Source organism: Odontesthes bonariensis, chromosome 12, assembly GCF_027942865.1.
Source record: "Odontesthes bonariensis isolate fOdoBon6 chromosome 12, fOdoBon6.hap1, whole genome shotgun sequence".
Taxonomy (NCBI): Eukaryota; Metazoa; Chordata; class Actinopteri; order Atheriniformes; family Atherinopsidae; genus Odontesthes; species Odontesthes bonariensis.
Window position 1 is genome coordinate 28,729,750 of NC_134517.1, and position 25,425 is coordinate 28,755,174.

Genomic DNA, 25,425 nt, shown 5'->3' on the forward strand with positions numbered 1-25,425 from the left:
CCTTCTACAATACTATACTGTATGGAAGTTACGTACTTCACAGTATTTGTGTGAATAAAAATGGTTGGTACGAGTGTATTGTGTGTGCTTTGAGGCTACTCTTACTGTGAACCTTTTTTCCTTCAGTTTTATACACTATTGTATTCTGTTAGGTAGTCCTATGCCATAGCGGCAAAACATCTAAACATTTTGACTTGTAGTGCTCACGCAATGCCAAAAGGACAATGCATTTTGGGGGCACTGACTATTTGAATGAGAAAGAAACTTCATTTTGACACATGGGTGAACTGTTTAGGGGGAGATATGAGCTTTTGCTGGTGAACCATGGTGTTTTGCTGAACCATTCAGTTTAGTTTAGCAAAAAGTACTAAAGAGTGTTGAAAACGTCCAGTCTGTTTCAAGAAATGAGCCTAGGCAATTGAGAAAGATCTTTGCAATTTGGGTGGCACTGACTCTTTACATGGGAAAGAAATCAGGTCTGAAGCATGGGTGAACAGTTTTGGGAGAGACATGTGCTTTTGCAGGTTAGCTATGGTGTTGTGCTGAACTATAAGAGTGTTCTGCCAAATGATCTTAGAGTTTTGAGAATGTAATTTCTGTTTCAAGAAATGAGCCAAACCAATAGAGAAAAACTGTAAAAACAATGTAATTCCTCTTTATTCTATTGTTTTATTTTTTAATCAATTACATTGTAAATTTTTCTTTAGTTGTGAAAAATGTCCATCACGGGACAAAAATGCTCAGCTGACAGTTACAAAACAATGGATTTAATCAACGTTTGATATGTCTGATTATAACATTTAAATGATAAATAGTATTGTTATAAGTGCAGTTTTCCAGTGTTATTTATGCATGAAGCATTCAAATGTGATGTATTATTTCAAATGGAATAACAAACTAAGATGAACTCGTGTGTTATCTTTGTCCACCAGATGGCAGTGTTGTACAAAAATGTTCAAATAGTAAATGTTGGGTAAATTTTGAACAACTTTAACACATTTTAACGAATTGAAAATAATCGTTAAAGACACAACATATGTTATTATTATTTATTTTATTTTATTTTTATTTTTTTCTACCACTCCCAATCACAACAGTTAGAAAATATCGCTCAGGCATTATGGGAGACAGCCAAGTTTCCGGAAAAGCAACTGGTACAAGTTTAATGGACAAGGAAGAGACATTTGTTTAGGTTTAGTTCGACAACGCTCATACTAATCTTTTGTTAAAAATTCTGGTTGTCTCTTTTTAAGTCGTCAGAATGCCTTTATTTTCCCAAAATACCTTTGACCAAGATGTTGGTAAGTGAAGTATTTTCCTTTTGGCCTTTACAGGACGTCAGAGTAGCTAACGGCAGGGCCAACAACACTCGAAGCTAATGCTAGTTAGCTTACATAGTCCGCCGTAAAATTACGTAATTTAAGCGCTGTCAGGTTTTCTGCCGTCAACATACAGAAGTTAGGGCTTCTTTTTTAACGTGTAGAGGACAAGCTGGCCAGTTGTCAACAACTTTCATCAAGTTTATCGGTAATTTTGGCAGTTGTGTTAAGCGACTCCTTGGTTACCAACTTCGGGTCTTACTCATGTAACTGAATGTACCACAAAGTCTCCTCCTGAATCACCTGATTTAGCTCGCATGGCTTCAGTCGTACTTATTTTTTGCCATATATTAAAAACAATGTAATTCCTCTATATTCTATTGTTTTATTTTTTAATCAATTACATTGTAAAGTTCTCTCTAGTTGTGAAAAATGTCCATCACGGGACAAAAATGCTCAGCTGACAGTTACAAAACAATGGATATAATCAACGTTTGATATGTCTGTATTCGTTATAATGTTTAGTCATTAGAAAGATTTATCCATTTAAAAAAATCTACAGTTAATAAAGAAAATAAACGCAAAAACCATTTGGTTAGCAGTTGATTGGTTAATGTAAATTTAATTGTCTTAAGTGCTGATTAATCAATTAATCAGTTGAGTGTACTTTCATTTGAGGGTTTTTTGTCTCATGTGTTGTTTGAATCAAGACTGTCATGATCATAAAACTTTTATACCTACAGTTTATTAGTTTTAGATGTTTTCTTAAAACTGAATTTGAAAAAGCAGCACTTTAGTGTTTGTTGTTGCGACTAAGTTCATGGTTTTCGTGTCAGTAGATTTTAATGCAAATGTACTTGGTGAAATATGCTAGAAATGAAGCGCTTGGATGTCAACAGTTGGTGCCGTTAAACCATAGCAGAGAACTGGGGAGCAAACAATGGAAAACGGTGTGATGGAAATGTCACGTTTGTTAGTTTAAGACAGTTTTAACTGAAATTCTTTAGATGATTATGCAAAAATGATCACAGTCAGCTAAAATAATAAGAGATATGCTTTCTAATGATTGTTGCAGGCAGAGTGTATGTGTAGCTTTTATCAAACACATGTAAATTTTTATTCAAACTTCCTTGTTCATGAATGTAATCTGTCTCGGCAACAGAACATGTGTTGTGTGGCCGGCTGGCCGCACAATGACGCGCTGTTGTATTTAAATTACAGATGAGTCATGAGTGTCGTGACAAATAGCCATTTAACGGGTTTTAGTAATGATGGGCCACACATCAAAATTCGTAATCTGGATTGTTGCCACATCCTTTCACAGCAGTTTACTGGGGAAATGTGGCTTATTCACCCAGTAAAAAATAGCAAACCTGTGACATTTTGTTGTGCTACATGACTTCTTAAAGATATCACACCAGCTAAATACAGCAGCTCAGTGCTTCCTATTTACGACTCCAACACTTTCCGACTGTGACTGGCATGAAAACCAAGCAGCCATGATGGCAGTGAAGATGCTTTCTCACTTGACCATATGTACTGTATCCATGTTCACATATTTCCAGAGAAGTCAACAAATGAAAACAACACAACAGATGACTGGGGGCTCATCATGGACATCTGTGATAAGATTGGAACAACGGCCAATGGGTGAGCTGGAAAAAAGGCATTACAAGAGCACATTAGGCATTCAGGAACACTGTGCCCTGATGTTAAATGACATCGGGTGTCCTTCTAGAGTTCAGATATCAGGCTTTGTTTCATATTTACTGTACTGGAAATGAGTTGCTCTTCTCTTTTTGTACAGACCAAAGGACAGCTTGAGATCCATAATGAAGAGAGTCAATCACAAAGTGCCTCATGTTGCCATGCAGGCCCTCAATGTGAGTTACATACCGCTTTTATAGATTAAAAGGCATGAATAGTGTACCTTACAGTGTAAACACCGTTTTGCTGTGCATGTGACAATAACCTTCTTGAATATGTCATTTAAAAGTATCCTGAATTCAAGATGAGTGTAAATTCCTCCCGTCTTTTACCAAAGATCCAGTCAGGAATAAGCCTCATATACTAGAGACTGAAATGTTTAATCCAAAGTTGATTTATTTTAAGGAGTCACAAAGTAGGAGTCAAGAACTAGATTTGTGTTCACGTTTTTATACCAACGATTTAAAGGAGAAGTTCGTTTTGTTTTTTTTAAACCTGGCCCTTATTTTTGGCATAAAATACGTTCATCTACTCACCGATAACAGTTTGGTGAAAGTCGACCTCCTCCAGAAGATATTTAGATCACTGGAGATCTGCGTATATCCATATAACGGGAGAGAACTGGGCAGAGACAATACAGCCTCTAAATAAGGCATTATCTTTCTTTATTTCACCAATACTTTAAGACCAATGAATGAATGAACGGGTACTATTGCGCTGTTAGCTCAGAGCTGCTGTGCTGTTGTTTTTCGGGGCTATTTAACATTCGACTTTCAACAAACTGTTATGGGTGAGTAGATGAAAAAAAACTAACTTCCCCTTTAATAGAACATAAACAACATGAATACCAAATGTTATCAACTGCTTCTCTGTCCCAGTAAATCCCAAGAAGTGCAAGTTAATCAACATTTTATTAAGCAGTTCGTTGAAGTGAGTAAATGAGGAATGTCAGAGTTGTTTCCCTAACTGAGTCATTCTCAGCTGATAGTGTCACATGATCTTCTCTATTTTTAGATGCCCACGTTCACTCATTCAGATGATTAAAGCCCTAATGTCATCAGAACCATTTCTAATCACCTACTATTGATATGTGCTTTAAATAATTCAGTAATGCTGTTGCTGGAGCACTGAATATCTGCTGAAATATCGTCCTTTTTGGCTGTAATGCATTTTTACCTTCTTCTCTTATAGTTGCTGGGTGCTTGTGTATCAAACTGTGGCAAAATATTCCATTTGGAAATTTGCTCCAGAGAGTTTGCCAGTGAAGTGCGGAGTGTGTTGAATAAGGTGAGTGTGTTAATGTGAATGTTTGCACTCTTAACTGACTCACTCGTGTAAGACCTCCCGCTCTGTGGAGTATTTATTGAAATGTTTTACATGCTGTTGTTACTATGTTCTGGAAGCCATCTGCACTGTAAACTGTGTCAGAGAAGCGTTTGCTCTCTTTCTGGAAGGACCGACGTAAACGCTTGTTTCGTGTGTTCTGTAGGCGCATCCTAAGGTGTGTGAAAAGCTAAAGGCACTGATGGTGGAGTGGGCAGAAGGCTTCCAGAAGGATCCGCAGCTCAGTCTGATTGGTGCCACCATCAAGACTCTGAAAGAGGAGGGGATCAGTTTCCCCACTGCTTCCTCTCAGGTGAGTCGAAGAGGCTACGAGTCGAATATGATCTCGTCTTTGTTAGGGTGGTCGTTCATCATGTAATCAACAAAACAAGTTGTAGCTAAATTCTGATTAAATCAGTTCAGGTTCCTCATGTTAAAGGGATAGTTCGCCTTGAGTATGAGTAGTAACCTCATGATGCATACCCAACATTTAGGAGAATCTAGTATGCATCCGGGAACTTCTCGCTTACTCAAACTCGCTTACTAACTCAAAAAGTTAGAATGAGTAGTAGGAGAAGTATGCGGTTTCAAACGCAGCGATTTTCTTACCCCCTGCTGCGTCCTGTGAGCAGAGTTCCAGCCTCATTTTGGCGTTGACGAAAGTAGTCCGGCTAGTTGGCTGGGGCCACAAAAATAAAGCGTTTTGCTTCTCAAAACAATATGCGTCCAAAAGAGTAATACATTTGCATCACAAAATCGTTCTCCAGGAAAAAGTCAGACCTCACAATCGCTTGGCCCTATTTTCTCTCCCTTCATATCACTGCCTGCTGTGCAGACCGAAGTGCAGACCGAGCAGTAAACACCATAACAGGCGCGGCTGTCGGTAGGCGGCAGCCAGCATCCAGACTTTTTCTGGATGAACAGTTTTGTGATGCAAATGTATTACTCTTTTGAACGCATATTGTTTTGAGAAGCAAAACGCTTTATTTTTTAAACCCCAGCCAACTAGCCGGACTACCTTCATCAACACCAAAACTCGGCCGGAACTCGGCTCACAGGATGCAGCAGGGGGTAAGAAGATGTTCATAAATAATATTGCTAATATATAGCTTCATGTCAAAAGAGGCGAACTATCCGTTTAACTCTCACAGCTTTGGGGTCTTTCTGCGGTACAAAACAAATTGGGACTTGTTTTCTACCTGAACTGGACTTTTTGGTTAACCAGTTTGGTATTTGCTGTAAGCTTTGACTTCTCAGTCATATCTAAACCAAGACAAGTCTACACATTCAATCAGTTTTAAATCAAAAAGGTGGAAAACGAGGAAAACCTTTCAGCTAAATCAGCAACTATCACTGCTTTATTGGCTATCTGCTCCTAATCATGCTTAATCTATGGACCTCGATAACAGAGCATGCAGATACAGATTGTAACAGCTGATCCTATAGTTTCCTTTTCATTAAGGCTGGGCGAGTTAACTCGTTATTATCGCGTTAACTCATTAATCATTTAACACCGACAAATATTTTATCGCGCATTAACATAGATTTTATTATTTATTTTATTATTGTAAAAGTCTGTTGCTGTCTGCTGTGGAACCAGAAAAGAAAGTAATCGGCGGATCCACCAAACATGGAGAAGGGTACGGAACTTTTACTCGGCCATTTTCATTTTAAAGTTCTTCCAGACGGCGGAGTCGACAGAACCAAAGTCATCTGTAAACACTGCCAAGTTGAATTGTCTTCTCAGCGTAGTAGTTCCAGTCTAAAATATCACTTAAAGGCAAAACACACAACTGATAGCAGCAAGTCATTCAAGGAAACAGACAGTGGAGCGAGGCTTCTACATAAAAACTACGGAAAGATGCTGATGTTAAAAGTGTGTTTGCACAACAAATGTTATGGCACTTTCATTCATATGGCAGCACATTTAAAATAAAGCTAAATGCTAAAGGCTATACACTACTTTTGGATTCATTTTGGGATTTTGCGTACAAATACGATTAATCAGGGAAATCACATGATTAATTCGATAAAAAAAATTTATCGTTGCCCAGCCCTAATTTTCATACATTTATTTAATTCTGTGAATGATCTTTTTTTTGAGTAAACTCGAGCTGTCGTCTGGTTTCCACTCTGCTTAAAGCTTGCGTGATATGTTACCTAACTATATGTCACAATTTGAAGTGGACTTGACTCTCAGGCTCTTGTAAAACATCTGGCCTACTTTTTTTCTTCATGTCTGAATATCAACATTATGATTTCACATGCATATCTAATAAAGCAGCCACTTGGTGTGCATTAATAACCCGGATAAGCAGACATAAATGCAGAGTGTGATGAAAAAACGAGCACTTAGACCGCTTTCTTGTCACTGGCTGTGCTCCATTTTGCTGCGGTGGTGTGCTGCTTATTAAACAGAGAAAAGTGCTGAGAAACGTGCCTCAGTGGAGAGCAGGTGACACGTGAAGCAGCAGGTCTGACATTTCATCTGTCTCAGCTCCTGAGCAAACATCAGCAGGCCGTGGGACTCAAGCTGCGGCAGTATTTACCTTCACTAATCATTCATTCTGAGCGTAAATGTCTTTTTTTTTTACACGGCAAACAGGTCTGTTTGGATTCAGCCACACTATTAATCCATGTAAAACTGGTTATAAGTCTCTCCTGTTCGCCTTTTGTTGTTACGTGTTTTGTTTTGTGTACCCATTGAAGTCCGTACAGGCAGTAAAACGGACTCTTTCCAGGCTGCAAGGCAAATCTAAAAGATAGAATTCAGCTTGCAGCCTGTGAATCCTGTGTTGGACGCTGTATTTACAGGCTGTAATACGACAGCAGCTGGCTGTACAAGCACGAATGTCACTCCTCCGAGCAACGTGTGGTTCCCAGTTTGAACTGCAGGTGGCAGCTGTCGTCATTGTGCACGCACACACAGATGTGACCTTATCTTTCTCTGTTGACTCCAGGGGTCCACCACAAAGGTCGCCACACCTGCTCCAAGCAAAGTGTCAGATGAGGACGACCTGGCTAAAGGTAGAGAGTTTGATGCCACATTTTCCCTGTTACGCATGTTAAAATCCTTCTTTCTGTGAGGAGTAGAGCCGGTGATGAGTTCATACTCTTCATTCCTCCTTCGTTTAGACGTCTTTAAGCAGTCTTCTGTGAGCTGATTGTATTCTAGATGTAAAAATAATCATCTTCTCTTCTTCTTGTCCTCTTTGCACGTCAACGTTTTCCTCTGGCAGCCATTGAGCTGTCCTTACAGGAGCAGAAGCAGCAGGTGGAGACCAAACCCCTGACCCTGACCAATGACCCCCCAACCTACACTAATGGCAACGGCGGGCTGGAGGTCCGGAAGGCTCGTGCTCTGTATGACTTTGAAGCTGCCGAAGACAACGAGCTGACCTTCAAAGCTGGGGAACTTATCATCATTTTGGATGACAGGTATTGCTTCATATCTCATCAATCTGTGACTGAGCTCTGCTTTGAGTGCAGTTGGAGAGGGCAACGTTGTAGTTTGTTGAGGTCCAACACATTTGGGACGGTGTGGTGTTTCCCAAACCATCAATCCATCCACTTTCTTCTGCTATCGGCCCAGATATTACCCAGTTGGATGAGCCTGAAAAACCTCCAAAGGAGGTCTGAACCAGCTTATTATCAAAGTCTGAAGCAGCTCAGGTGACTTCCTTCCATGCTGAGGAGCAGTGGCTCCAGATGTATGAGCTCCTCATCCTATCTGTAAGCTTGAGCCCAACCACCCTTCAAAGGAAACTCATTTCAGTCCCTTTGATATCTGCAATCTCGTTCTTTTGGTCACTACCAAAATCTCATGGCCATAGATGAGGTTTTTCTCAGCTCCTTCTTTACCACAACGAACCGGCTCAGCGCCCACTTTACTGCCGAGCACTTCCATATCCGTCTGTCTGTCTGGCTCTCGCTCTATTCTGATACCATTTGTGAACAAGATCTCCAGATCCTTGAACTCTTCTGTTTGAGGCAAAGACCCACCCCTGACCTGGAGGTTGGGAATCTGCCCCTCTGCTCTGAATTTTGTCTTTGGCAAATTCCACATCCCTGCGTATTGGAGGAGTGGAAACGTCTTGATTATACAGAGCGCTGCAGAGGGACCACATTAGAATATGATGGGTTTGGCTGTTGAGTTGTGGCCACATGCAGGAAGCTGGCGCAGTGATACCTGTTCCCATTTCATGCTTCTGTTTACAGCGATCCAAACTGGTGGAAGGGGGAGAATCACAGAGGAGTTGGGCTGTTCCCCTCCAACTTTGTCACAACCAATCTGAATGCAGATCCAGAGCCAGGTGGGCTTTTTAATTTCCTTCTGTCTGGTTTATGTTCCGTTCCTTTAAAAGTTTAAACGTTTTTGTTACACAGCTGCTTGATTAACCAGGAGACGTTTCCCTCCACAGTGGCTTATGTTGAAAAGACGGCCAGTCCCGAAGAGACGATCCTGGAAACCAATGCTGAGCCTGAGCCCGTCTACATCGATGAGGTCCCACGTTTCCTCAGTTCTTTCATCTAAAAACTCCAAATCAACTCGCAGTCCAATGATCAACCCAGATAATGCTGTGTTTTGTCTGCAGGCGAAGATGGACAGAACGCTGGCGCTGCTGCAGAATGCAGATCCTGCAGATCCGAATCCTGACTCCCAGGAGCTGATCCAGCTGGAGGGTAGAAACTCTAATGCTGGTTTAATTCTCGTCACGCTGAGTCATGCCTTGTTTTCTAACTGTGTTTCTGTTTCTCTCTCCATCTGTCATTGTCTGAACAGGTGCATGTGAGCAGATGAACCCAATGATTGACGAGAAGCTGCAAGAGATTGACAAGTATAATGTCAAAGATATTATATATTTACGAATATTTGAATTGTAAATAACTGTTTTTTTTTTTAAGGTCTCTGTCAAAAATGATTTAAAGGCCTACAGAAAGGTGATTTTTTTGCACAAAACTGAAATAGCAGATCGATTCCTTATATACCATGGAATTTTTTTATGATTTTAAAATAATTTTGGGCCCTGGATAGTCCTGATTAGGCCCAATAAACTATCACCACATTTGACTCGAATTTGGCAAACTGGAACGACAGGTGCGTGACGTCACGAGTGCCAGCTGCTGGAACAATCACCAGTAGTTCTAGTAGAGAAGCCAGCAGTTTGCCAGACCTGGACAGCTTCTTCACGGCAAATTTCGATGTGTGCCGCGGGACGTCGCTTGGAAATATAAAACGTTGGGTTCAGTGCAGTTTTTATTGCGAGTAGATGTACGAAGTGCGTGTGTTGCCCTCAGCTGCAGCAGCTCACACCACCGGGGACAGAGGAAGCAGAGAGACCCGCGGTCGGACAGGAATCCACCTGGCGGAGAGCGAACACACTCTCCGCCAGGTGGAGAGTGGAAATCAGCCGGCAGAGCGATCATGTCCACGTTGGGGCTCTTGATGATCGCTCTGCCGGCTGATTTCAGGGCAACCATCCCGCGGTGTGTCCGCTCTCCGCCAGGTGGATTCCCCCTGAGTGTCCGCACCGCAGGGAGCTGAACACGGCGGGATAGCTCCGGCTGATTTCACCAGAGAGGAGGCAGGCGGACAGGGAGACACAGACACAAGTTCCGACCGCAGGTCTCTCTGCTTCCTCTGTCCCCGCAACATTTGAAACTTTTCAGGTGAGAAAGTAGTCGTTTAGATCCCCAACGTGTTGAAAACCTGACAAAATACCGGCTGTTTACCATTTTGTTCCGACGAATTCGGCGCTGCTAAAGCTAGCCGCAGTGAGCAACGCACTTCCGGTTATTTTGACAAAATAAAATACCCGTTGCCTTTTATCATAGGGAAAGCCATTACGTGCTGTTGTTTTGAAAACAGGAAGTGAACCTACCCTCGTTGTAGCTAGCTTGAAACTGCGGTTTTGACAGGAAATGCCGGGTTACCACCGTCCTGCAGTGCTTCTGTCTCGGCTTGTATGGTGTCGCGGGGCAACTGATTTGTCACTCACAAAACAAGTTGAATTGTTGCTAGATTCAGCCAGATTGAGCCCGAAAGTCGCTAGATTATTTTTTTTTGTCGCCAGAGATGGCCAAAAGTCGCTAAATCTAGCTAAATTGGCAACACTGAGGCAGCCAGGAAAAACCATGGCACTTGTGACGTCACACGGAAGCCCCGCCCCCAGTCTGGAATTCCAGGAAGGTTTCCTAGCGGCAAATTCAAAATCGCAAATTTCATGCCTTTATGAAATGTTTTTGTGTAGAGTCCAATGATCATTATTGTTCCTCTGTGTATGTATTATCATTATGTATTGGGTGTAGTGTCAGCTTTCTGTAGGCCTTTAAGAGAAGTTCAGGATATACACAACGGTGGTTGAGCCTTTGCTGTTGCTCTCTCTCTCTGTTGCAGGAATCATTCAGAGCTGTCAGAATTGAATTTGAAAGTCATGGAGGCTCTGGAGCTTTACAACAAGCTGGTGAACGAAGCTCCTTACTACTCGACCTACTCCAAGATGCAGTCGCAGTACGCACCAGCCGGCTCTACTGCGGCCATGCAGGTCAGAACAATTAGAGCTGCTCTTCAAGCCTCTCAAAAGTAGCTTTTAGAAAAAGTTCAAATGACGCTTCAGCTACGAGCTGTGAATCATTATCTATGAATCATTAAAGGGATAGTTCGCCTCTTTTGACATGAAGCTGTATGACATCCCATTTTAGCAATATCATTTATTAAATTTGACTTACCCCTGCTGCGTCCTGTGAGCCGAGTTCCAGCCTCGTTTTGGTGTTGATGAAGGTAGTCCGGCTAGTTGGCTGGGGTTTAAAAAATAAAGCGTTTTGCTTCTTAAAACAATATGCGTTCAACAGAGTAATACATTTGCATCACAAAATCGTTCTCCAGGAAAAAGTCAGACCTCACAATCGCTTGGGCCTATTTTCTCTCCCTTCGTATCACTGCGTGCTGTCGCCTGCCGACAGCCGCGCCTGTTACAGTGTTTACTGCGCGGTCTGCACTTTGGTCTACACAGCAGGCAGTGATACGAAGGGAGAGAAAATAGGGCCAAGAGATTGTGAGAATGATAAAGGCTCTAAAGTGTTGGGGAAAAATGTTTCATACACTAGGGGCTGTTCCTATAGGGCTAATGGTGATTTCAGTCACATTCGCTAACCTGGGGGCCTTTGAATTCTTTGTAAAGTATGATAGAAAGGGTATCATGATACCTTTCTAGTATCGGTATACTGTCCAACACTAGATCCTTTAAATGAAGAAAAACTATGATATTCACTATCCCAGGGACTTATTAAAGCCAGCTTGTTATTGTCTTGGTCTTTGCAGGGTTACCTTGGACCAGCTGGTGCCCCTTACATGCAGCCAGGGATGCCCCAGGTTCCTCCCGCTCAGCCCTACGCTCTACCCAACGACCAGCCTGGACCACTACATTCCCTCCCCCCCAACGTCTCGGCTCCACCCAACAGCCAAGCAGCTCAGCCTCCCTACATGAGGTAAGAAACCTGCAAATTCTACAAAAACAATACAAAGAGGGGTCATCTCAGGTGACCAATTATGGTAATTTTACATCTCAAATCTTACAGATTTTAGTCAAAGAGGAGATATTCTCATATAACAGGAAAAGGATTTGACTATAAGAGAAGAAGAACACTGGAAAAAAATGCCCCTCCAAAAATAAGTAATAAAACAGCAAATAAAAGACGTTTTTGCTTGAAATAAGCAAAAAAAAATCTGCCAATGGAACTTGTGAAAATCGGCTTGTCAAGACTTCTTGAAATAAGATGTGATATTTGGGACTTTTGAGATAAAAGTGATCAGGAAATTAGCTTAAAAACCTCTTCAAATGTAAATAAAAAAAGCTTGTTTCATATGAAATCCGACTCAAAACAATTTGTTTTCAAGACTTTTTCATCTAACAAGATATTCCAGATGTATTGTCTTCAAACAAGTCCCTATATCTGGCTGAAATAGTACTTGTTAGGCAGTTGTGTCTTATATTAAGTGTAATGAGATATTTTAACTAGAAATGAGACAAATATACTTGGGAAGACTTAGATTTTTTCCAGTGAAGAGTTGTGTGGCACCTAAATGTCTCGTGTGTTTTCTTCTCATCAGTGCGGTGAACGCTCAGTACATGAACCACGCTGCTGGAGTTCCTTACGCACACCAGGCGGGCATGGCCATGGATATGTCAGCCTATCACAGCTCCAGCATGCCTCCTGTGTCCTACCCCGTCTCTGCCCCCCCCCACCAGGTTCCTCAGCAGCAGCAGGCGGCGTATTACCAGCAACCTCTGCTGTAAGCCTCCGACTGTCGGCAGACCTGAGAGAAAACACACTTCAGACACTTCGGTTGCAGACTTTGTTTATTTTGGAGTGTTTGCTTTCGGATGATTCCTTTGGCCTTTTGTTTCTGTGACGTCGGACCGTTTGTGACGCAGGTCTGCTGCAAGGTGGGACCTGAACATGCTTCCGGGGGGGGTTTCCTCCTGTCCTCGAACTGAGCAAAGCTGCTTTCCACAGGTCAAACACAAAAGAGGAGTTTGGGTTTGCCTTGCAAGCACAGGGCCGTGTAATGAGCAGGCATTTTACAGAATGAAGGACGTTAGAATTTAATGATGCATCGTTCAAACAGAACATTACGCTATTTCAGGATCGGCCCGCGAAGAATTCACACAGCATTTCAAAAATTTTTAGGTGATTAAAGGATGGTTGGGCAACCATTACTGTACATGAATCTGAATCATTTTAAAACAGAGAAAGCAGTGTCGGTGCCGGTCGGTGTGATGACAAACACAAGAGGGAATAAAACGGGCTGAGATGCTGCGAGTGAAGTGGAATCAGAACACAAGCCTTCACAAGAGGCATCATATTTCTCATGATAAGAAAGATCTTTTCTGTCAGGCGTGTGAGATGGACGACTGCAAAGTGTGACCAAAGCGTGTCTGGAGTTGTCAGCCTGTGAACCAACGGGGGGGATAAAACTGAAAATGGCACCCAAATGCTCACGAATGGCCACGAGCTAAAGCAAACATGCATGATAGCTACTGCTCTAGCTGTAATGCACGCTGATTTGTATAATATCTATACGGCAAATTCAAACGCAACTACACTGACGGCTCAAATGTTTGGTTTGTCTTTTGGGGTTTTATTTCCCCGTCTTGTTTCCATTTTTTTGTTTGTTTTTTAAGTCCAAAGGTGAATTAGTCTGAAGGCAGATTGAGTTTTTTTTTGTTGTTTTGTGCAGTTTTCTCTGAACAATTGAAACCGAAGCGAGAAGTCGTTTTCACCTCACCTCACCAGCATCCGTCACCGTCGCTGCTCGCTGCCTCCATCAGAACCTCTGAAGGACGGTTCATGTTCCAGCCGTCATATATGAATGTCATCAGTTAGATTTGTGTAAATGGGTCATAAACTTCCCCCATAAACTCGCTGCCTTGCATTCTGTGTTTGCATTTGAGATATTTATGTCTTCTTTTTGTTTTTTTTTACATGTCATCAGAAGTTGTTTATCGTTGTAAATGAACATTTTAGGGTGGGCTCGTCGTTTTCTGATCAAACGCAGCCTCCCTTCATGAGTGGGCTCTGGAAAACATCAAGATTCTGTTTGTGAAAATGCGTAAAACTGGGATGTGTAATACAAAACCGGCCCGTACCTTGATTTCTATATATATTGAGATGTTATACGTGTGTAATTATCAAGGTTGAGAGATGTGTAATTATCATTCTTTTCTGCTTTTGCTTTTACTTTGTCGTGGCAACAAAAAAAAAAAAAAAAATGTAAATGGAACAAAGGTGGGTTTTTGTTTGTTTTTTTTTGTCTGTTTTTTGGACATCTTGTTTTAATTCTGTTGAAATTAAGGTAGTTTTCATTAAATCTACAGCTGTGTTGTAGTAACCCCGATGCTCTAATTTCACATTTAGCACCCGGATGTTAAAGGTGTTGTATATTGGATGTAAAATACCCGGATTTGTCGCTGCACCTTAGCTTTGGAAACATTTACTGCCACTGAATGCCTTGTTTCTTCTGTAGAAGTCAAAGAATCGCATAGACACAACTTCGGTGAGTAACCTCTGTCTCAGAGCTCTCTGGATATGTATAATTCTGTATATTTAGGATATTCCAGGAAATTTTTCCTTTATCCGGGATTTTAAAACAAACTGCTTTTGTAATAAAGAGCAAACTTCTGAATATTCTTTGAAATAAAAAAAGATAATAACCTATATTCAGAGTGGACTTTTTTTTTTTTTCTTCTGGTGTTTAATTACATTTCTACAATTAAGAGAAACGTGATTAAAATAGTCCGTCGACGGTAATTAGCCCGCGCTATTCCCTGCACACATCACGAGATTCACCAGCTTATATCAAGACAGGATTTACTCATTAAAGCTGGAGCTTTTTATAGTTTCTGCTCTTTTCAAACGGACACATTTGGGATTCTTTGATTGCCGTCGCTGTTCTGGTGCGGAAATAACTGCTCTCAGATATTCTGTGATTAAGAATCCACCCATCTGCAGCAGGATGACTCAGAAAATATCTGATAAAACTCCTGGTTTTAAGAAAATGCAGCAAAAAAAAATGTTTTGTGTGGAGCTGCTGATGGAAAATGTTGATTTCACTTGATCATTACATTGTTAAAATCAAACTGGCCCTCTTGGAGGATGTTCACAGGACTCTGTTGCACATTCTATCTAAAATAGATAATAAAAAATGCCAGATCGTGGATCTTTTCCTCTTTATTTTCAATACCTGAAAGCCACTTTTCATCAATTAAATGATAAGTGTTCAAATTGTTTTTATGTCCCTGATGACTGCCACATTCTCTGGTCCTTTAAATGGTCCATCTGGACCTTATTTTCTTCTCTTTAGGTGTTACTGATGGTTTACTTTTGATTCCTCTTCATGCACATTAAAAACCTACTTATTTAGGATGGCTTTTAATACCCAGTAGTATGATGACACTTTTAATTTATTGCTTTCACTGTTCTTTTATTGTTTTTATTTGTTTTTACTTATTCTTCTCTTTATTTATTACCTGCTGTAAAGCACTTTGGTACACCGTAAGGATTGTTTGTAAAGGGCTGTATAAATAAAGTACATTTACATTTACACATTGAATTTTTTCCTAATTATTTTTGTTCTACATTTTCTGTTTCCAGGCATATTGCCTTGAGTTTTAAGTCCTTCGTTGGCGTTTTGTTTGCTGGACACAGATGACTCGGAAACAGACAACATCTTTTGCCATGTTTTGAGTTGAATTACCTTCTTGGAGGGGTTTTTATATTTTATATTCCTTTGCATTGTTTCCACTGTTCCTGTCAGTCAGCCAGTTCCTTACAATCTCTTTTAATTGCAAATTAATTCGCATAAATAGACTTGTGCAGGTATTTCTTTTAGAGATGCAAATTGAAAGGTAATTCCACAGTTTTTTCTTTACTTGATCTGGAAAACAAATCCTAATCACAACGATTTTATTTATTTTCTTTTGAGTGCTTTACAAAGCCAGTATATCTGATTTTTCTTTACATCGGTGTAAACAACTGACTGAACAACCTCTAAAAGGGGTGATTCCATATTTTCTTTGCTTGTGGTTTTAAATATTACTCGTAATTATCATGAAAAAGCAGATAAATGTGTTATAATAGCAGAACAGTGTTTGAAGTGTGACAGAATTCAGTTTTTATGAGGATTAATGTGCTTTTCTATGGGAGGTAACCAGGGGCGTGGATACGGGGGGTCTGGGGGGCACTGCCCCCCCGAGAAATGCCCTGTCCATCCAAAGACAACTGGCCAGAAAAAAGGCCATGATTTATTATCGTGGTTTGTGTCTTGTATTGATAGAATAAATGCAGGTGGTGATTTAAAAAAAAAAAAACCCGCATACATCTATAGTTAAAGCTATAGTTTATAGCTTTATTTTTTTTTTTTGTTATTGTGTTTCCCCCCCTCCGTAACCTTAACCCCTTGCTGCTGAAAAAAAAAGCCGATTTTTACATTTTCAGATGTTTTTGTTGTATATAATGATCTGAAATGTAGACTTAATGAAGGTAATAAAAAGCTGGAGTTGGCTGGATGTCTTGCCCCACGTATCTACTTGAATTTAAACCCTCAATGGAGAATGTGGAGCATGTTAAACAAAAGCTGTTGCATCATACAAGTTCTACATTTCTTTACAAACTCACCCCCCACCCCCAAAAAAAAAAAAAAACTTCATAAAAAAATTCCACAATGTTAACAAAATTGACGGTCATGATTTATGCTAGTGTGACCATATTTTCATTACCGAATTGAATTATTACCATTATCATTATTTTTATTATTATTATTATTATGCTTGAAGTTGTAGTAGTGTTTTTTTCTTTTTTCTTTTTTTTTCCAAGTTTTGTTTTCTGCCCCCCCAGATGAGCCAACTGCCCACCCACACATGCCATACTGCTCACACCTCTGGAGGTAACTGACCTGAACTCAGCAGGTAAACGCAAAGAGCGCTTCTGCTGCGTTCAGTTGCTCCTTATAAAGTCAACTTTTAGAATTAGACAAGTCATTTCTTTGAGCTACATAAATATAGGGACGAATGAATATCTCTGAATGTAATCATGAACACATTTAGGGTTAGATTAGGGCAGTGGTTTATAGACACTATATGATTTTCCATCCGTGCGTCACGTTCGTTTCAAACCGCATGTTTGAAATCCTGCAGTTCTCTTTTGTTCATGAACGCAGCGCACCTCATGAAGGCAATAGTGATGGGAAGTACGGCTCTTTTCCAAGAGCCGGCTCTTTCGACTCCCAAACGGCTCTTTATTTAGGATCTTTTGTAGCCTACATTTTACTTTGCAAAAAAAAATCATGGTTTATGTGTTGAAAACCCTTTTGCTTTCAGTGTTTTTATGAGAGACCTTAAAATTGCCTAATTCTTTGCATTTATTCTGTGACAAAACCACTCTTACATTTGTTTATTTCAATTAAACTTTTCTATTGCACAAATTAACAATAAACAGAACCATACTCAAGCTAACATTAATAATGTCCTCAATTAAACTTCTTTATTGCACAAATTAACAATAAACTTCAAACAAATCCACAGAACAGAACCAAAACCAGAACCAAATTCCTTGATTCTCACATGAATACTGCATGCTGGCCAATCATAACAAAGCTCTGTCAACCAGAGCTGGGACTGAGCACTGAAAGTGAAACCTACGGAAGAGTATTAGGGCCAGGCATAAGAAAAAATATTGGGGAGAGTGAGGTAATGTGAGACACCCCCTGTATCTAGGCAACGGAACACATTTGTGGTCATTTGACCATTATATTTTCAAGCCCCTCCCATTTCCCCTTGGCCATGAAGGAGAGGACCTCATGGTGCTGTGGTAAGCATGTTTTTTTTCACAAAAATGTATTTTTTGCATGTAAAAGTAAATTTTCTTGCTGTCAACTTAATCAACTGTTGTGCCAAAGCAAATTGATTCAGGTAGAAAAACTTATGTCATACATGTTGATGAACTACCAACATATAAAACCATGTGATGATGCTAGCTGAAGATTCACCTGAATTGCTAAGAGAGGTCATTTTTTTCTAAAATGGTGGCACAAGTTAAGTTTAGTCTTAAACATATTTTAATGTGATATTACATTACATTGTAGAGAAGCCATCATGCCAAGGGAATACAAGAGGAAGACAACCTGGGGTAAAACACCCCTCAAGGAGATGGAGAGTGCACCGGCTGAGGTCAAGGAAGGAAAGAAGTCGATAAGAGCAGCTGCAAGGGACAGAAATATTGACAAGTCAAGCCTATGAGGTGCCACCAGGGACATAAATCAGAATTAACTTCCATATACACATATGAAATTAAACTCTTCCACGTACTATACTCAAAACCTTGCACAAACACTAGTGAAAAGCTCTCACATAAACTAGTGAAAACATTTACCTCTTATATAACCTACTCAAAAGCTCTCATACACACTACTGAAAAGCTTTCATATATAGGCCTACTAGTAAAAACCTCTCATATACAATGGTCAAACCTCTCATATTCACATATGACCAGAGGAGTTGACTTTTTTTCTCGAAAATTCGACTTTATTCTCGACATGTGGACTTTAATCTCGACAGGCAAAATATCATTATTTTTTTTTATGCCTGTCCCTAATACTCTTCCGTAGAAACCTAAGCAGCGAATGGAAAAAAAACTTGGAGTCGGCTCTCACTTGATGCGAGCCGGCTCTTCTGATTCACTACAAAGAGCCGATGCTTGTGCGCATGAGCCATCACCAGAAGGCAGTGCAGGGGGAGGCTGAACAGCATCATCTGTGGTGTTCTGCAGCGAAGCGGGACGCATCGGAGCACTCGGGCTGCGGGATTTTCTCTTTCTTCGCCCCGCACCGACGTGAAGCTGGAGCCCGCGGTGCACCGCCAGCAGCCGGAGCCGCAGCAGTTCCAGTGGGGCGGCGCGGAGCGGCAGCCTCCGCCGTGGACCGACGAGCTGGCTGAGATGTCCCGGCACATCTACACCCGACACGGGATAGGAGACGGGCTGCAGAAGCCCGTGTTTCAGGTAGGAAAATAAGAAACACCGAAACACCAAAGCTGTTCCCTCTCAGACAGACAGCTGCTTGTTCTGATGATTGCAAAACAGAATGAAGATTTCCAATCACAAATATTACGAATAGATGGTAAAACTGCAATATACACCGAAATTAATGTAAAAATGATAGTGATAAAGATGCTTTTTTTTTTTTATCATGCCTTTCAAGACCCTGAGGTGTCATTAGTCCAGAGGAAGCTCAGGTCCTGGAGTGTGGAGAGGGTTTGATTTATTAAAAAAGAAATTAAACTGGGTGCTCAATTATTAAGCATTTCCTGATGGGATCCTCGCCTGATAAATTAGGTGGATCAGATCACTTTTCCTCTGAGGGGAAAGACTTTTTTTTAACAGTTGTTTTGGTCCTAAAAGACCTGGGAAACGTTTTAGTAAAGCAGTGGATGAAGAAGTGAAAGAGTTAACTGATTAACAAACAACCGATTAGTCATTTTTCATCTTTAACTTCATCTTCTTCCAGCCTCTCAGCTGTCTGTCCTAGATCTGCTGTGTGATACTTAGGAATACATACAGCTCCATGGCAACTGAGCTAATTTAAATAGTTGGAAGCTCCAAAATGAGCCAATACATGGACCTTGATTTGGACTGTATGGATAAATACTATTAATGGATCCATATGGAAGAAAATGGACTGATTAGCTGCACAAGAAAATGAGTGATTGGTGCATTCCTTTGATCAATATTAAAATAATTTAACCTTTTCTGGGTTACTGGTTTGAAATCCCAGAGCAGAGTTAGAGGAGCTGAGAAGTGAAGCCATTTATCATCCGTCACCCCTCCTGTCGCAGCTCAGGTGAGGCGCTACTGTTCTGATGCTTAAACAAGCTGTCAGAAAGTAGGTCGTGAAAGCGAATCCATACAGTCACGCACTGTTTGTGTGAAAATGAATTCATCAAAGAGGACGAGAGGAGACTCGATGGAGCCATGTCGAGCCCGGGGGCTGAGATGTTGGTGTTAATGGGGATGCTGAAAGGAAAGTGCCCTCGAGTTTGAGTTGGAGGAGAGCGAGAGAAATGGCTGAGGCAAGATAAAACTAAAGCAGAGTCAGTTGAATGTGCCCCACATATTGATACACTCAAAATATGGAAGTTTTTCAGTGCCATCAGAGTTTGAATACAAATCTCTAATATTGAATTTTTACAGCATCAAAATCAGACTTTGAATTTGAAAAACCAACAGTGTAAAAAAAAAAAAAATCAATTTCTAAAAACAAAAAAAAAATATATATATATATATATATAGAGAAATAAAAAAATTCAACATCTAAAAATTCAGTGAAAATAAATTTCAACTTCAAAAAATTCAATGGAAGTTGAATTCTAGTTGATTTTTTTTCCACTGAATTTTGTTTTAGATGTTGATTTTTTTTTTACACTGATTTTTGTTTTTAGAATTTGATTTTTTTTTTTTTACACTGTTGGTTTTTCAAATTCAAAGTCTGATTTTGATGCTGTAAAAATTCAATATTAGAAATTCATATTCAAACTCTCATGGCACAGAAAAACTTCCATACACCAAGCCTTTTTATGTACTTTCAGTCATTGTTTGGTGCCCTTTTAATTGCTTTTGTTTTTTTATTTTCTCTGCTAAGGATCGGCCGACTATAACTATGCGCTTCTGGTTGCTTTAAATGTGCTTCATGCATTTAGACTTGACTTGACAAATCAGATATTTGCTCCTAGAGGGTTAAAGGACACTCTTACAAATCAGTATCGATCTGATTCATTAGCCAGTGTTCTTTATATAGCAACCTATGTTTTATTAATACACAAAGTAGAACATTCTGGGGCCACGGTTACAGCATGCTGGGCTCCGGTTCTGCCGCATCTGTTTTCTGAGTGTGTTTTGTCGTCAGCAGGCTAACAGAGGGACCTACTCCAGGCGCAGTCGGCTGAAGAGATCTGACGGCAGCACCACCTCCACCAGTTTCATTCTCAGACAGGTAGGTCATCTCATCTCATCTCAGGGGCTCATTGTGAATTTGGCTAATAATCATTTGCAGTTCAAATATTCTCCGATAGCAAGGCACGTGCATTCAGTTTACAAGATGAACTCACAGACAGATGCAGGTTTTCTTTGAGATTAAAGAAAATAATAAGCAGCCTTACTCTATGCCATTTTTCTTTCAAACTCAACCAACACATTACATTACATTACGGTCATTTTGGCTATTATTACGGCTTTTATCCAAAGCGACTTACAATAAATGTGTTCAACATCGGTAGGCAAAAGAACTTCAGGTCACAAGAAATCATAAGTGCATTTCCTTCCAAAACCAAACAGCTAAGAGCATAACTAGTGCTAGAGTAAGTGCAGTAAGTTAGTGTTAAAAGTGGCTTTGTTCTTAGACATTAGAAATACTGTACTTTTCCACGATGGACACACGATATATGACCTTAACTGATCACGGGATAGGGAGACAAAACAATTAGCAGGTGGGAAAGCAGGTACAAGATTCACACACACATTGTTTGGCTGATCCAGAGAATATGATGAAGCATGTTGAACCTGCTCATGTCCAATCATACTCGGTCGAGTGTGAGTCCAACCTATGTGTCATATAAATACAAAAGATACTCGGAAATCGAGGCTCGGTCTGACGGATTTCCTGCGAGAAGACTGTCGTACTGGGTCCAGCGCTGATATACTTCATTTGCTAACAACAATAAAGAATTTTTTTTTTTTTTTAAATATTTTTTGGGGCTTTTTTATGCCTTTATTGTATAGGACAGTTGGAGAGAGACAGGAAGCAGGGGGCAGAGAGAGGGGGAATAACACGCAGCAAAGGGCAGTCCGATGCAGGATTCAAACCAGGGACTATAGCCTCTGTACATGGGGCGTCTGCTGTACCCACTACGCCACGGACCACCCCTGTTTTATTATTTATTTTATTATTGTAAAAGTCTGTTGCTCACAGGCTTTTATTTTGTAAAAGTCTGTTGCTGTCTGCTGCGGAACCGGAAAAGAAAGTAATCGGCGGATCCACCAAACATGGAGAAGGGTACGGAACTTTTACTCGGCCATTTTCATTATCGCCTCATAAGGACTTCATTTAACTTGAGATTAAAAAATGAAAGAATCAAGCTAACAGTTAGGTACCTAGACAAATGGGGGGGAAAAAGACAATTTAGGAAACAAATAAGTGCACAGGACAAACCTCAGTCATTCATTTCCTGCACCTCCACATGTGGGAACTGAAGATCCAAATTCAAACGCCACAACAAGCAGCCATGTGCTCTACGAATAAGAAACCCAAGTGTCCGTATCCCCGTGAGCAATCCAACTGACAACTTGCAACGGGCTATGAAGCTACAAACTATACTTAACAGATCGTTCATATAGTTGGTAACAAAAGCCCGCCAACACTGGCAGTGAATGCTGAACTCTGAACTGTTAGACTGCGCCATCCCACCGCTGCTTTCTGACCTCAATCTATCATTTCATGATTCAAAGTTAGCCTCTAAGTTAGCCTCTGACATCAGGTGAGAGACGCACTGTGCCACCGGATGATATATCGCCCAGCCGGGTGCTTTCGGACCCCCACTGCGGTTTAGGGACTCGGTGGCCTTGATTCGTAGCAGCCTTGGGATCTCGCCTGCTGAGCTGCTTTTGAGGCGTCCACCAGTCATGTAATATTCATAGAGGCAGGACTGTTTGAATTCAGACACCGCCGCCTCCTTTATACATGCCACTGCAAAAGAAATTCTAATTGGTCTCCTGTGTTAAGTCCCTTCTGTCATTTATGATAAAGAAGGGACTTAACATGGACTTTGACATCAAACTAACAAGTTGCCAAGGGAACGGGGCCTGCAGGAGCCATTCATTGACACAAGGACAGATTCCCTTTGGTCCTGGTTTTTCCAAACCTCTGTCTTGGTTTTGTTTTTGTTTTTTTTCTGCCTGTTTCACGCTTTAATGTCTCCTTACTTGATCTCGAATTGGTGTTAACACCCCATAACACCAACAAAAGCATATGAAAAGTTGTCAAACCTAAAGGCCAGATGTGATTAATGATGGAGTCAGTTATTGTGAGATTAGATAGATGGGGTCCAGTGTATAACATTTGAATTATACATCTATATCATGACAAATCTCTTCAGTATAGTCGATATAACTATTGAGCGTGGCAGCAGATAATGAAAGGTTTCTACTTTAATAACAACACAGCATTGGATGACACCGTATGCTCAAAGTATTGACATCATTGGTTAATTACTGAGGTCCCACAGCGTGAAATCCGCATTATTATGAGGCTCGCAGCACGGAAGAAGAAGGAGGCATAATTGCAAAAATCTGAAAAATAAGAACAGAAAGTATCTCATCCAATCTCTTGCCCACTCCTTTTCCTGATTACACACTCACAGATTTCTGTAACACCCCGGCTGTGATTTTTTTTGTCATCATTATTGAGTTCGTCATCAGGTGAGAAGAGGAGCAAGTGGGCTCTCTTTGATTCCCTCGTGTATCCATAGCAACAGATACAGAGGTCAAGCCCGGAGGGTTGATTAGCCTCAATCTACACCTCCTCCCTCCCTCTTTCTTTTTTTACATCTGATACGCTCATAAACAAGAGAGTCCTTTGAATATTCAAAACTTATTCCATAATTCAACCCTGTTCAGAACTGCTCAGTGCGTGTTTGTCTGCTCTGTTATCGCCTCTTCAGTTCTGTAACGGGTTCCCTTGAGTGCACACAATGTTTTTAGAAACAGAATAAAGCCCCACGGTGCTACATCTAGTGAAATGGGAGGGTGGGCAATATTTTCTGTCTCTCAGAGAGCCGACAGCGTGCTGGCGGGATGTCTTGGTGAGGAGTGAATCCATTTTCTCAAAGCCGTGAGTTTCTGAACTCTGTTTCTCACACTCATATGCTGAAGGGAGATGGAACTGGAACTGAGTTTCATACCAATTTCATATCTAAGACCTTCAAATTTGTTGTCGTAAATGTTTATTTTACATATTTATATCTTCTCTATGATCTCTAATCATCTGGTCTGTTACTCAGCCTCTGTTCGAGCCCATGAAAGCTTGATTTTAAGTCTCACATCAGTTTACACATCGCAGTATCTGTGAGTAAATGAAAAATCAAAGTGTGACTTGGGTTCAAATATTGCTCTTTTTCACACCAAAGGTAACAGAAATGCTGTTTACTCTGGTAGAAAATGACCTGCTCCTGTATGAGATGCATGCCGAGCAGAGAATGACCTTAAAAAGATCTGATTCATCCACTAAGTGGAAAAGAAAGCAAAACGTTTATATGAGAAAATGATTGAATTATGTAGTGATATTGTGTCAAAATGTCATCATGTTCTCATTGTTCAGCTGATTCATAATAACAGGTAAACACATTGAAATGAGCCTGAGTCCCTGCACTGCATGCTGCTCAGATCTGTGTTATAAGAGCTGATGGTGCAAAGCTGAATCTCCCACATGGGGAATTGAACATCACAGGCAGATGTTTCTCTAAGTGTTTGCTGAGTGGAGGTCTGATCAGTTTCTGGGCCAGCTTCTGAGCTCTCTGAAAAGAGGACACGAAAGCACATGGTTGCTGTGGAATAATCCAGAGATGCTGAACTAAAAAAAAAAGAAGAAAGAAAGAAGGCACACAGAACCGATTCAGCATTTTCTAATTTTAGTTTTTGTTGACTTAGAGCGCTGCGTGTTTGCATGCACCTTAAATCTATCTATCTATCTATCTATCTATCTATCTATCTATCTATCTATCTATCTATCTATCTATCTATCTATCTATCTATCTATCTATCTATCTATCTATCTATCTATCTATCTATCTATCTATCTATCTATCTATCTATCTATCTATCTATCTATCTATCTCTGCAGCCATATGTGGATGATTACAACAATCACCAAGTAAATAAATGAAGTTACAAATCATAGATGAGCAGAGTTCTGTGTTATCAGACCCTGGGGGTGTTTCTGCTGAACATCCTGACTGACATAACTCAGATCAGCTCAGATTAAACCACGTTTTACTAAACCAAACTGCAGATCTGAATCTTAAATGCACACGGCAGTTATAATATAGTTCAAACACCTTCCAGGTTTACCAGCAGGGACCTGGGAGACTCAATCCTTCTATTGGAGAGGGGTATCTGTTAGATCATGGGGAAAATCTGAGAAAAAAAGGAAAGGTAAACAAGTTTCTTTGCCTTATTGTTTCCTGGAGTCAATGATAGTTAGAATCAATGTTTCTTTTTTATCACGTTTGGGGTGATGCGTCGTGGTAAAAATCTCAAAACTGGAAAAAATTGTGGCATAAAACAAAATTACTTTTATAATTACAAACCTAAACTTGATGGTAGAGATGGCTTAGGCAAGTAATACCACACATTTAGAATAAGAACGTGCTCAACCAACCGTAGAGCAGGACATCAATATGTTAAATCCCGGCTGTTTCTGGTACAAGTTCGTAAAACTAGTAGGTGAAAAATGAGTCGGGTGTCGGCGATGATC

General features: G+C 40.5%; 2 protein-coding genes across 3 annotated transcripts in view; both read left to right on the forward strand.

Annotated features, from left to right (window-relative positions):
• Positions 1-1,111: 1,111 nt before the first annotated feature.
• On the forward strand, positions 1,112-14,567 carry stam2 (signal transducing adaptor molecule (SH3 domain and ITAM motif) 2). Its single transcript, XM_075479989.1, has 14 exons — positions 1,112-1,301; positions 2,885-2,969; positions 3,127-3,202; positions 4,218-4,313; positions 4,516-4,662; positions 7,310-7,376; positions 7,589-7,787; positions 8,568-8,662; positions 8,771-8,853; positions 8,945-9,032; positions 9,133-9,187; positions 10,747-10,894; positions 11,671-11,837; positions 12,460-14,567. The coding sequence occupies exons 1-14, from the start codon at positions 1,262-1,264 to the stop codon at positions 12,644-12,646; spliced, it is 1,533 nt and encodes a 510-aa protein (XP_075336104.1). The 5' UTR covers positions 1,112-1,261; the 3' UTR covers positions 12,647-14,567.
• Positions 14,568-18,624: 4,057 nt separating this feature from the next.
• Positions 18,625-25,425, forward strand: part of cacnb4a (calcium channel, voltage-dependent, beta 4a subunit) — a 52,453-nt gene continuing 45,652 nt past the window's right edge. Inside the window, exons 1-2 of one of the 2 annotated variants that reach the window (XM_075479993.1) lie at positions 18,625-18,905; positions 20,809-20,892. In XM_075479993.1, the coding sequence (XP_075336108.1) occupies positions 18,843-18,905; positions 20,809-20,892 (147 nt within the window). In that variant the 5' untranslated portion in view covers positions 18,625-18,842. The remainder of the gene's footprint in view (positions 18,906-20,808; positions 20,893-25,425) is intronic. The other variant, XM_075479990.1, reaches the window with a different exon arrangement.

Excerpts from the sequence above, each read along its gene's own strand:
- stam2 (XM_075479989.1), top strand. The coding sequence starts at position 1,262 with ATGCCTTTATTTTCCCAAAATACCTTTGACCAAGATGTTG. Across the intron at positions 4,663-7,309 it reads TCCCCACTGCTTCCTCTCAG|GGGTCCACCACAAAGGTCGC; the intron begins GTGAGTCGAAGA and ends TGTTGACTCCAG. Across the intron at positions 8,854-8,944 it reads AGCCCGTCTACATCGATGAG|GCGAAGATGGACAGAACGCT; the intron begins GTCCCACGTTTC and ends TTTTGTCTGCAG.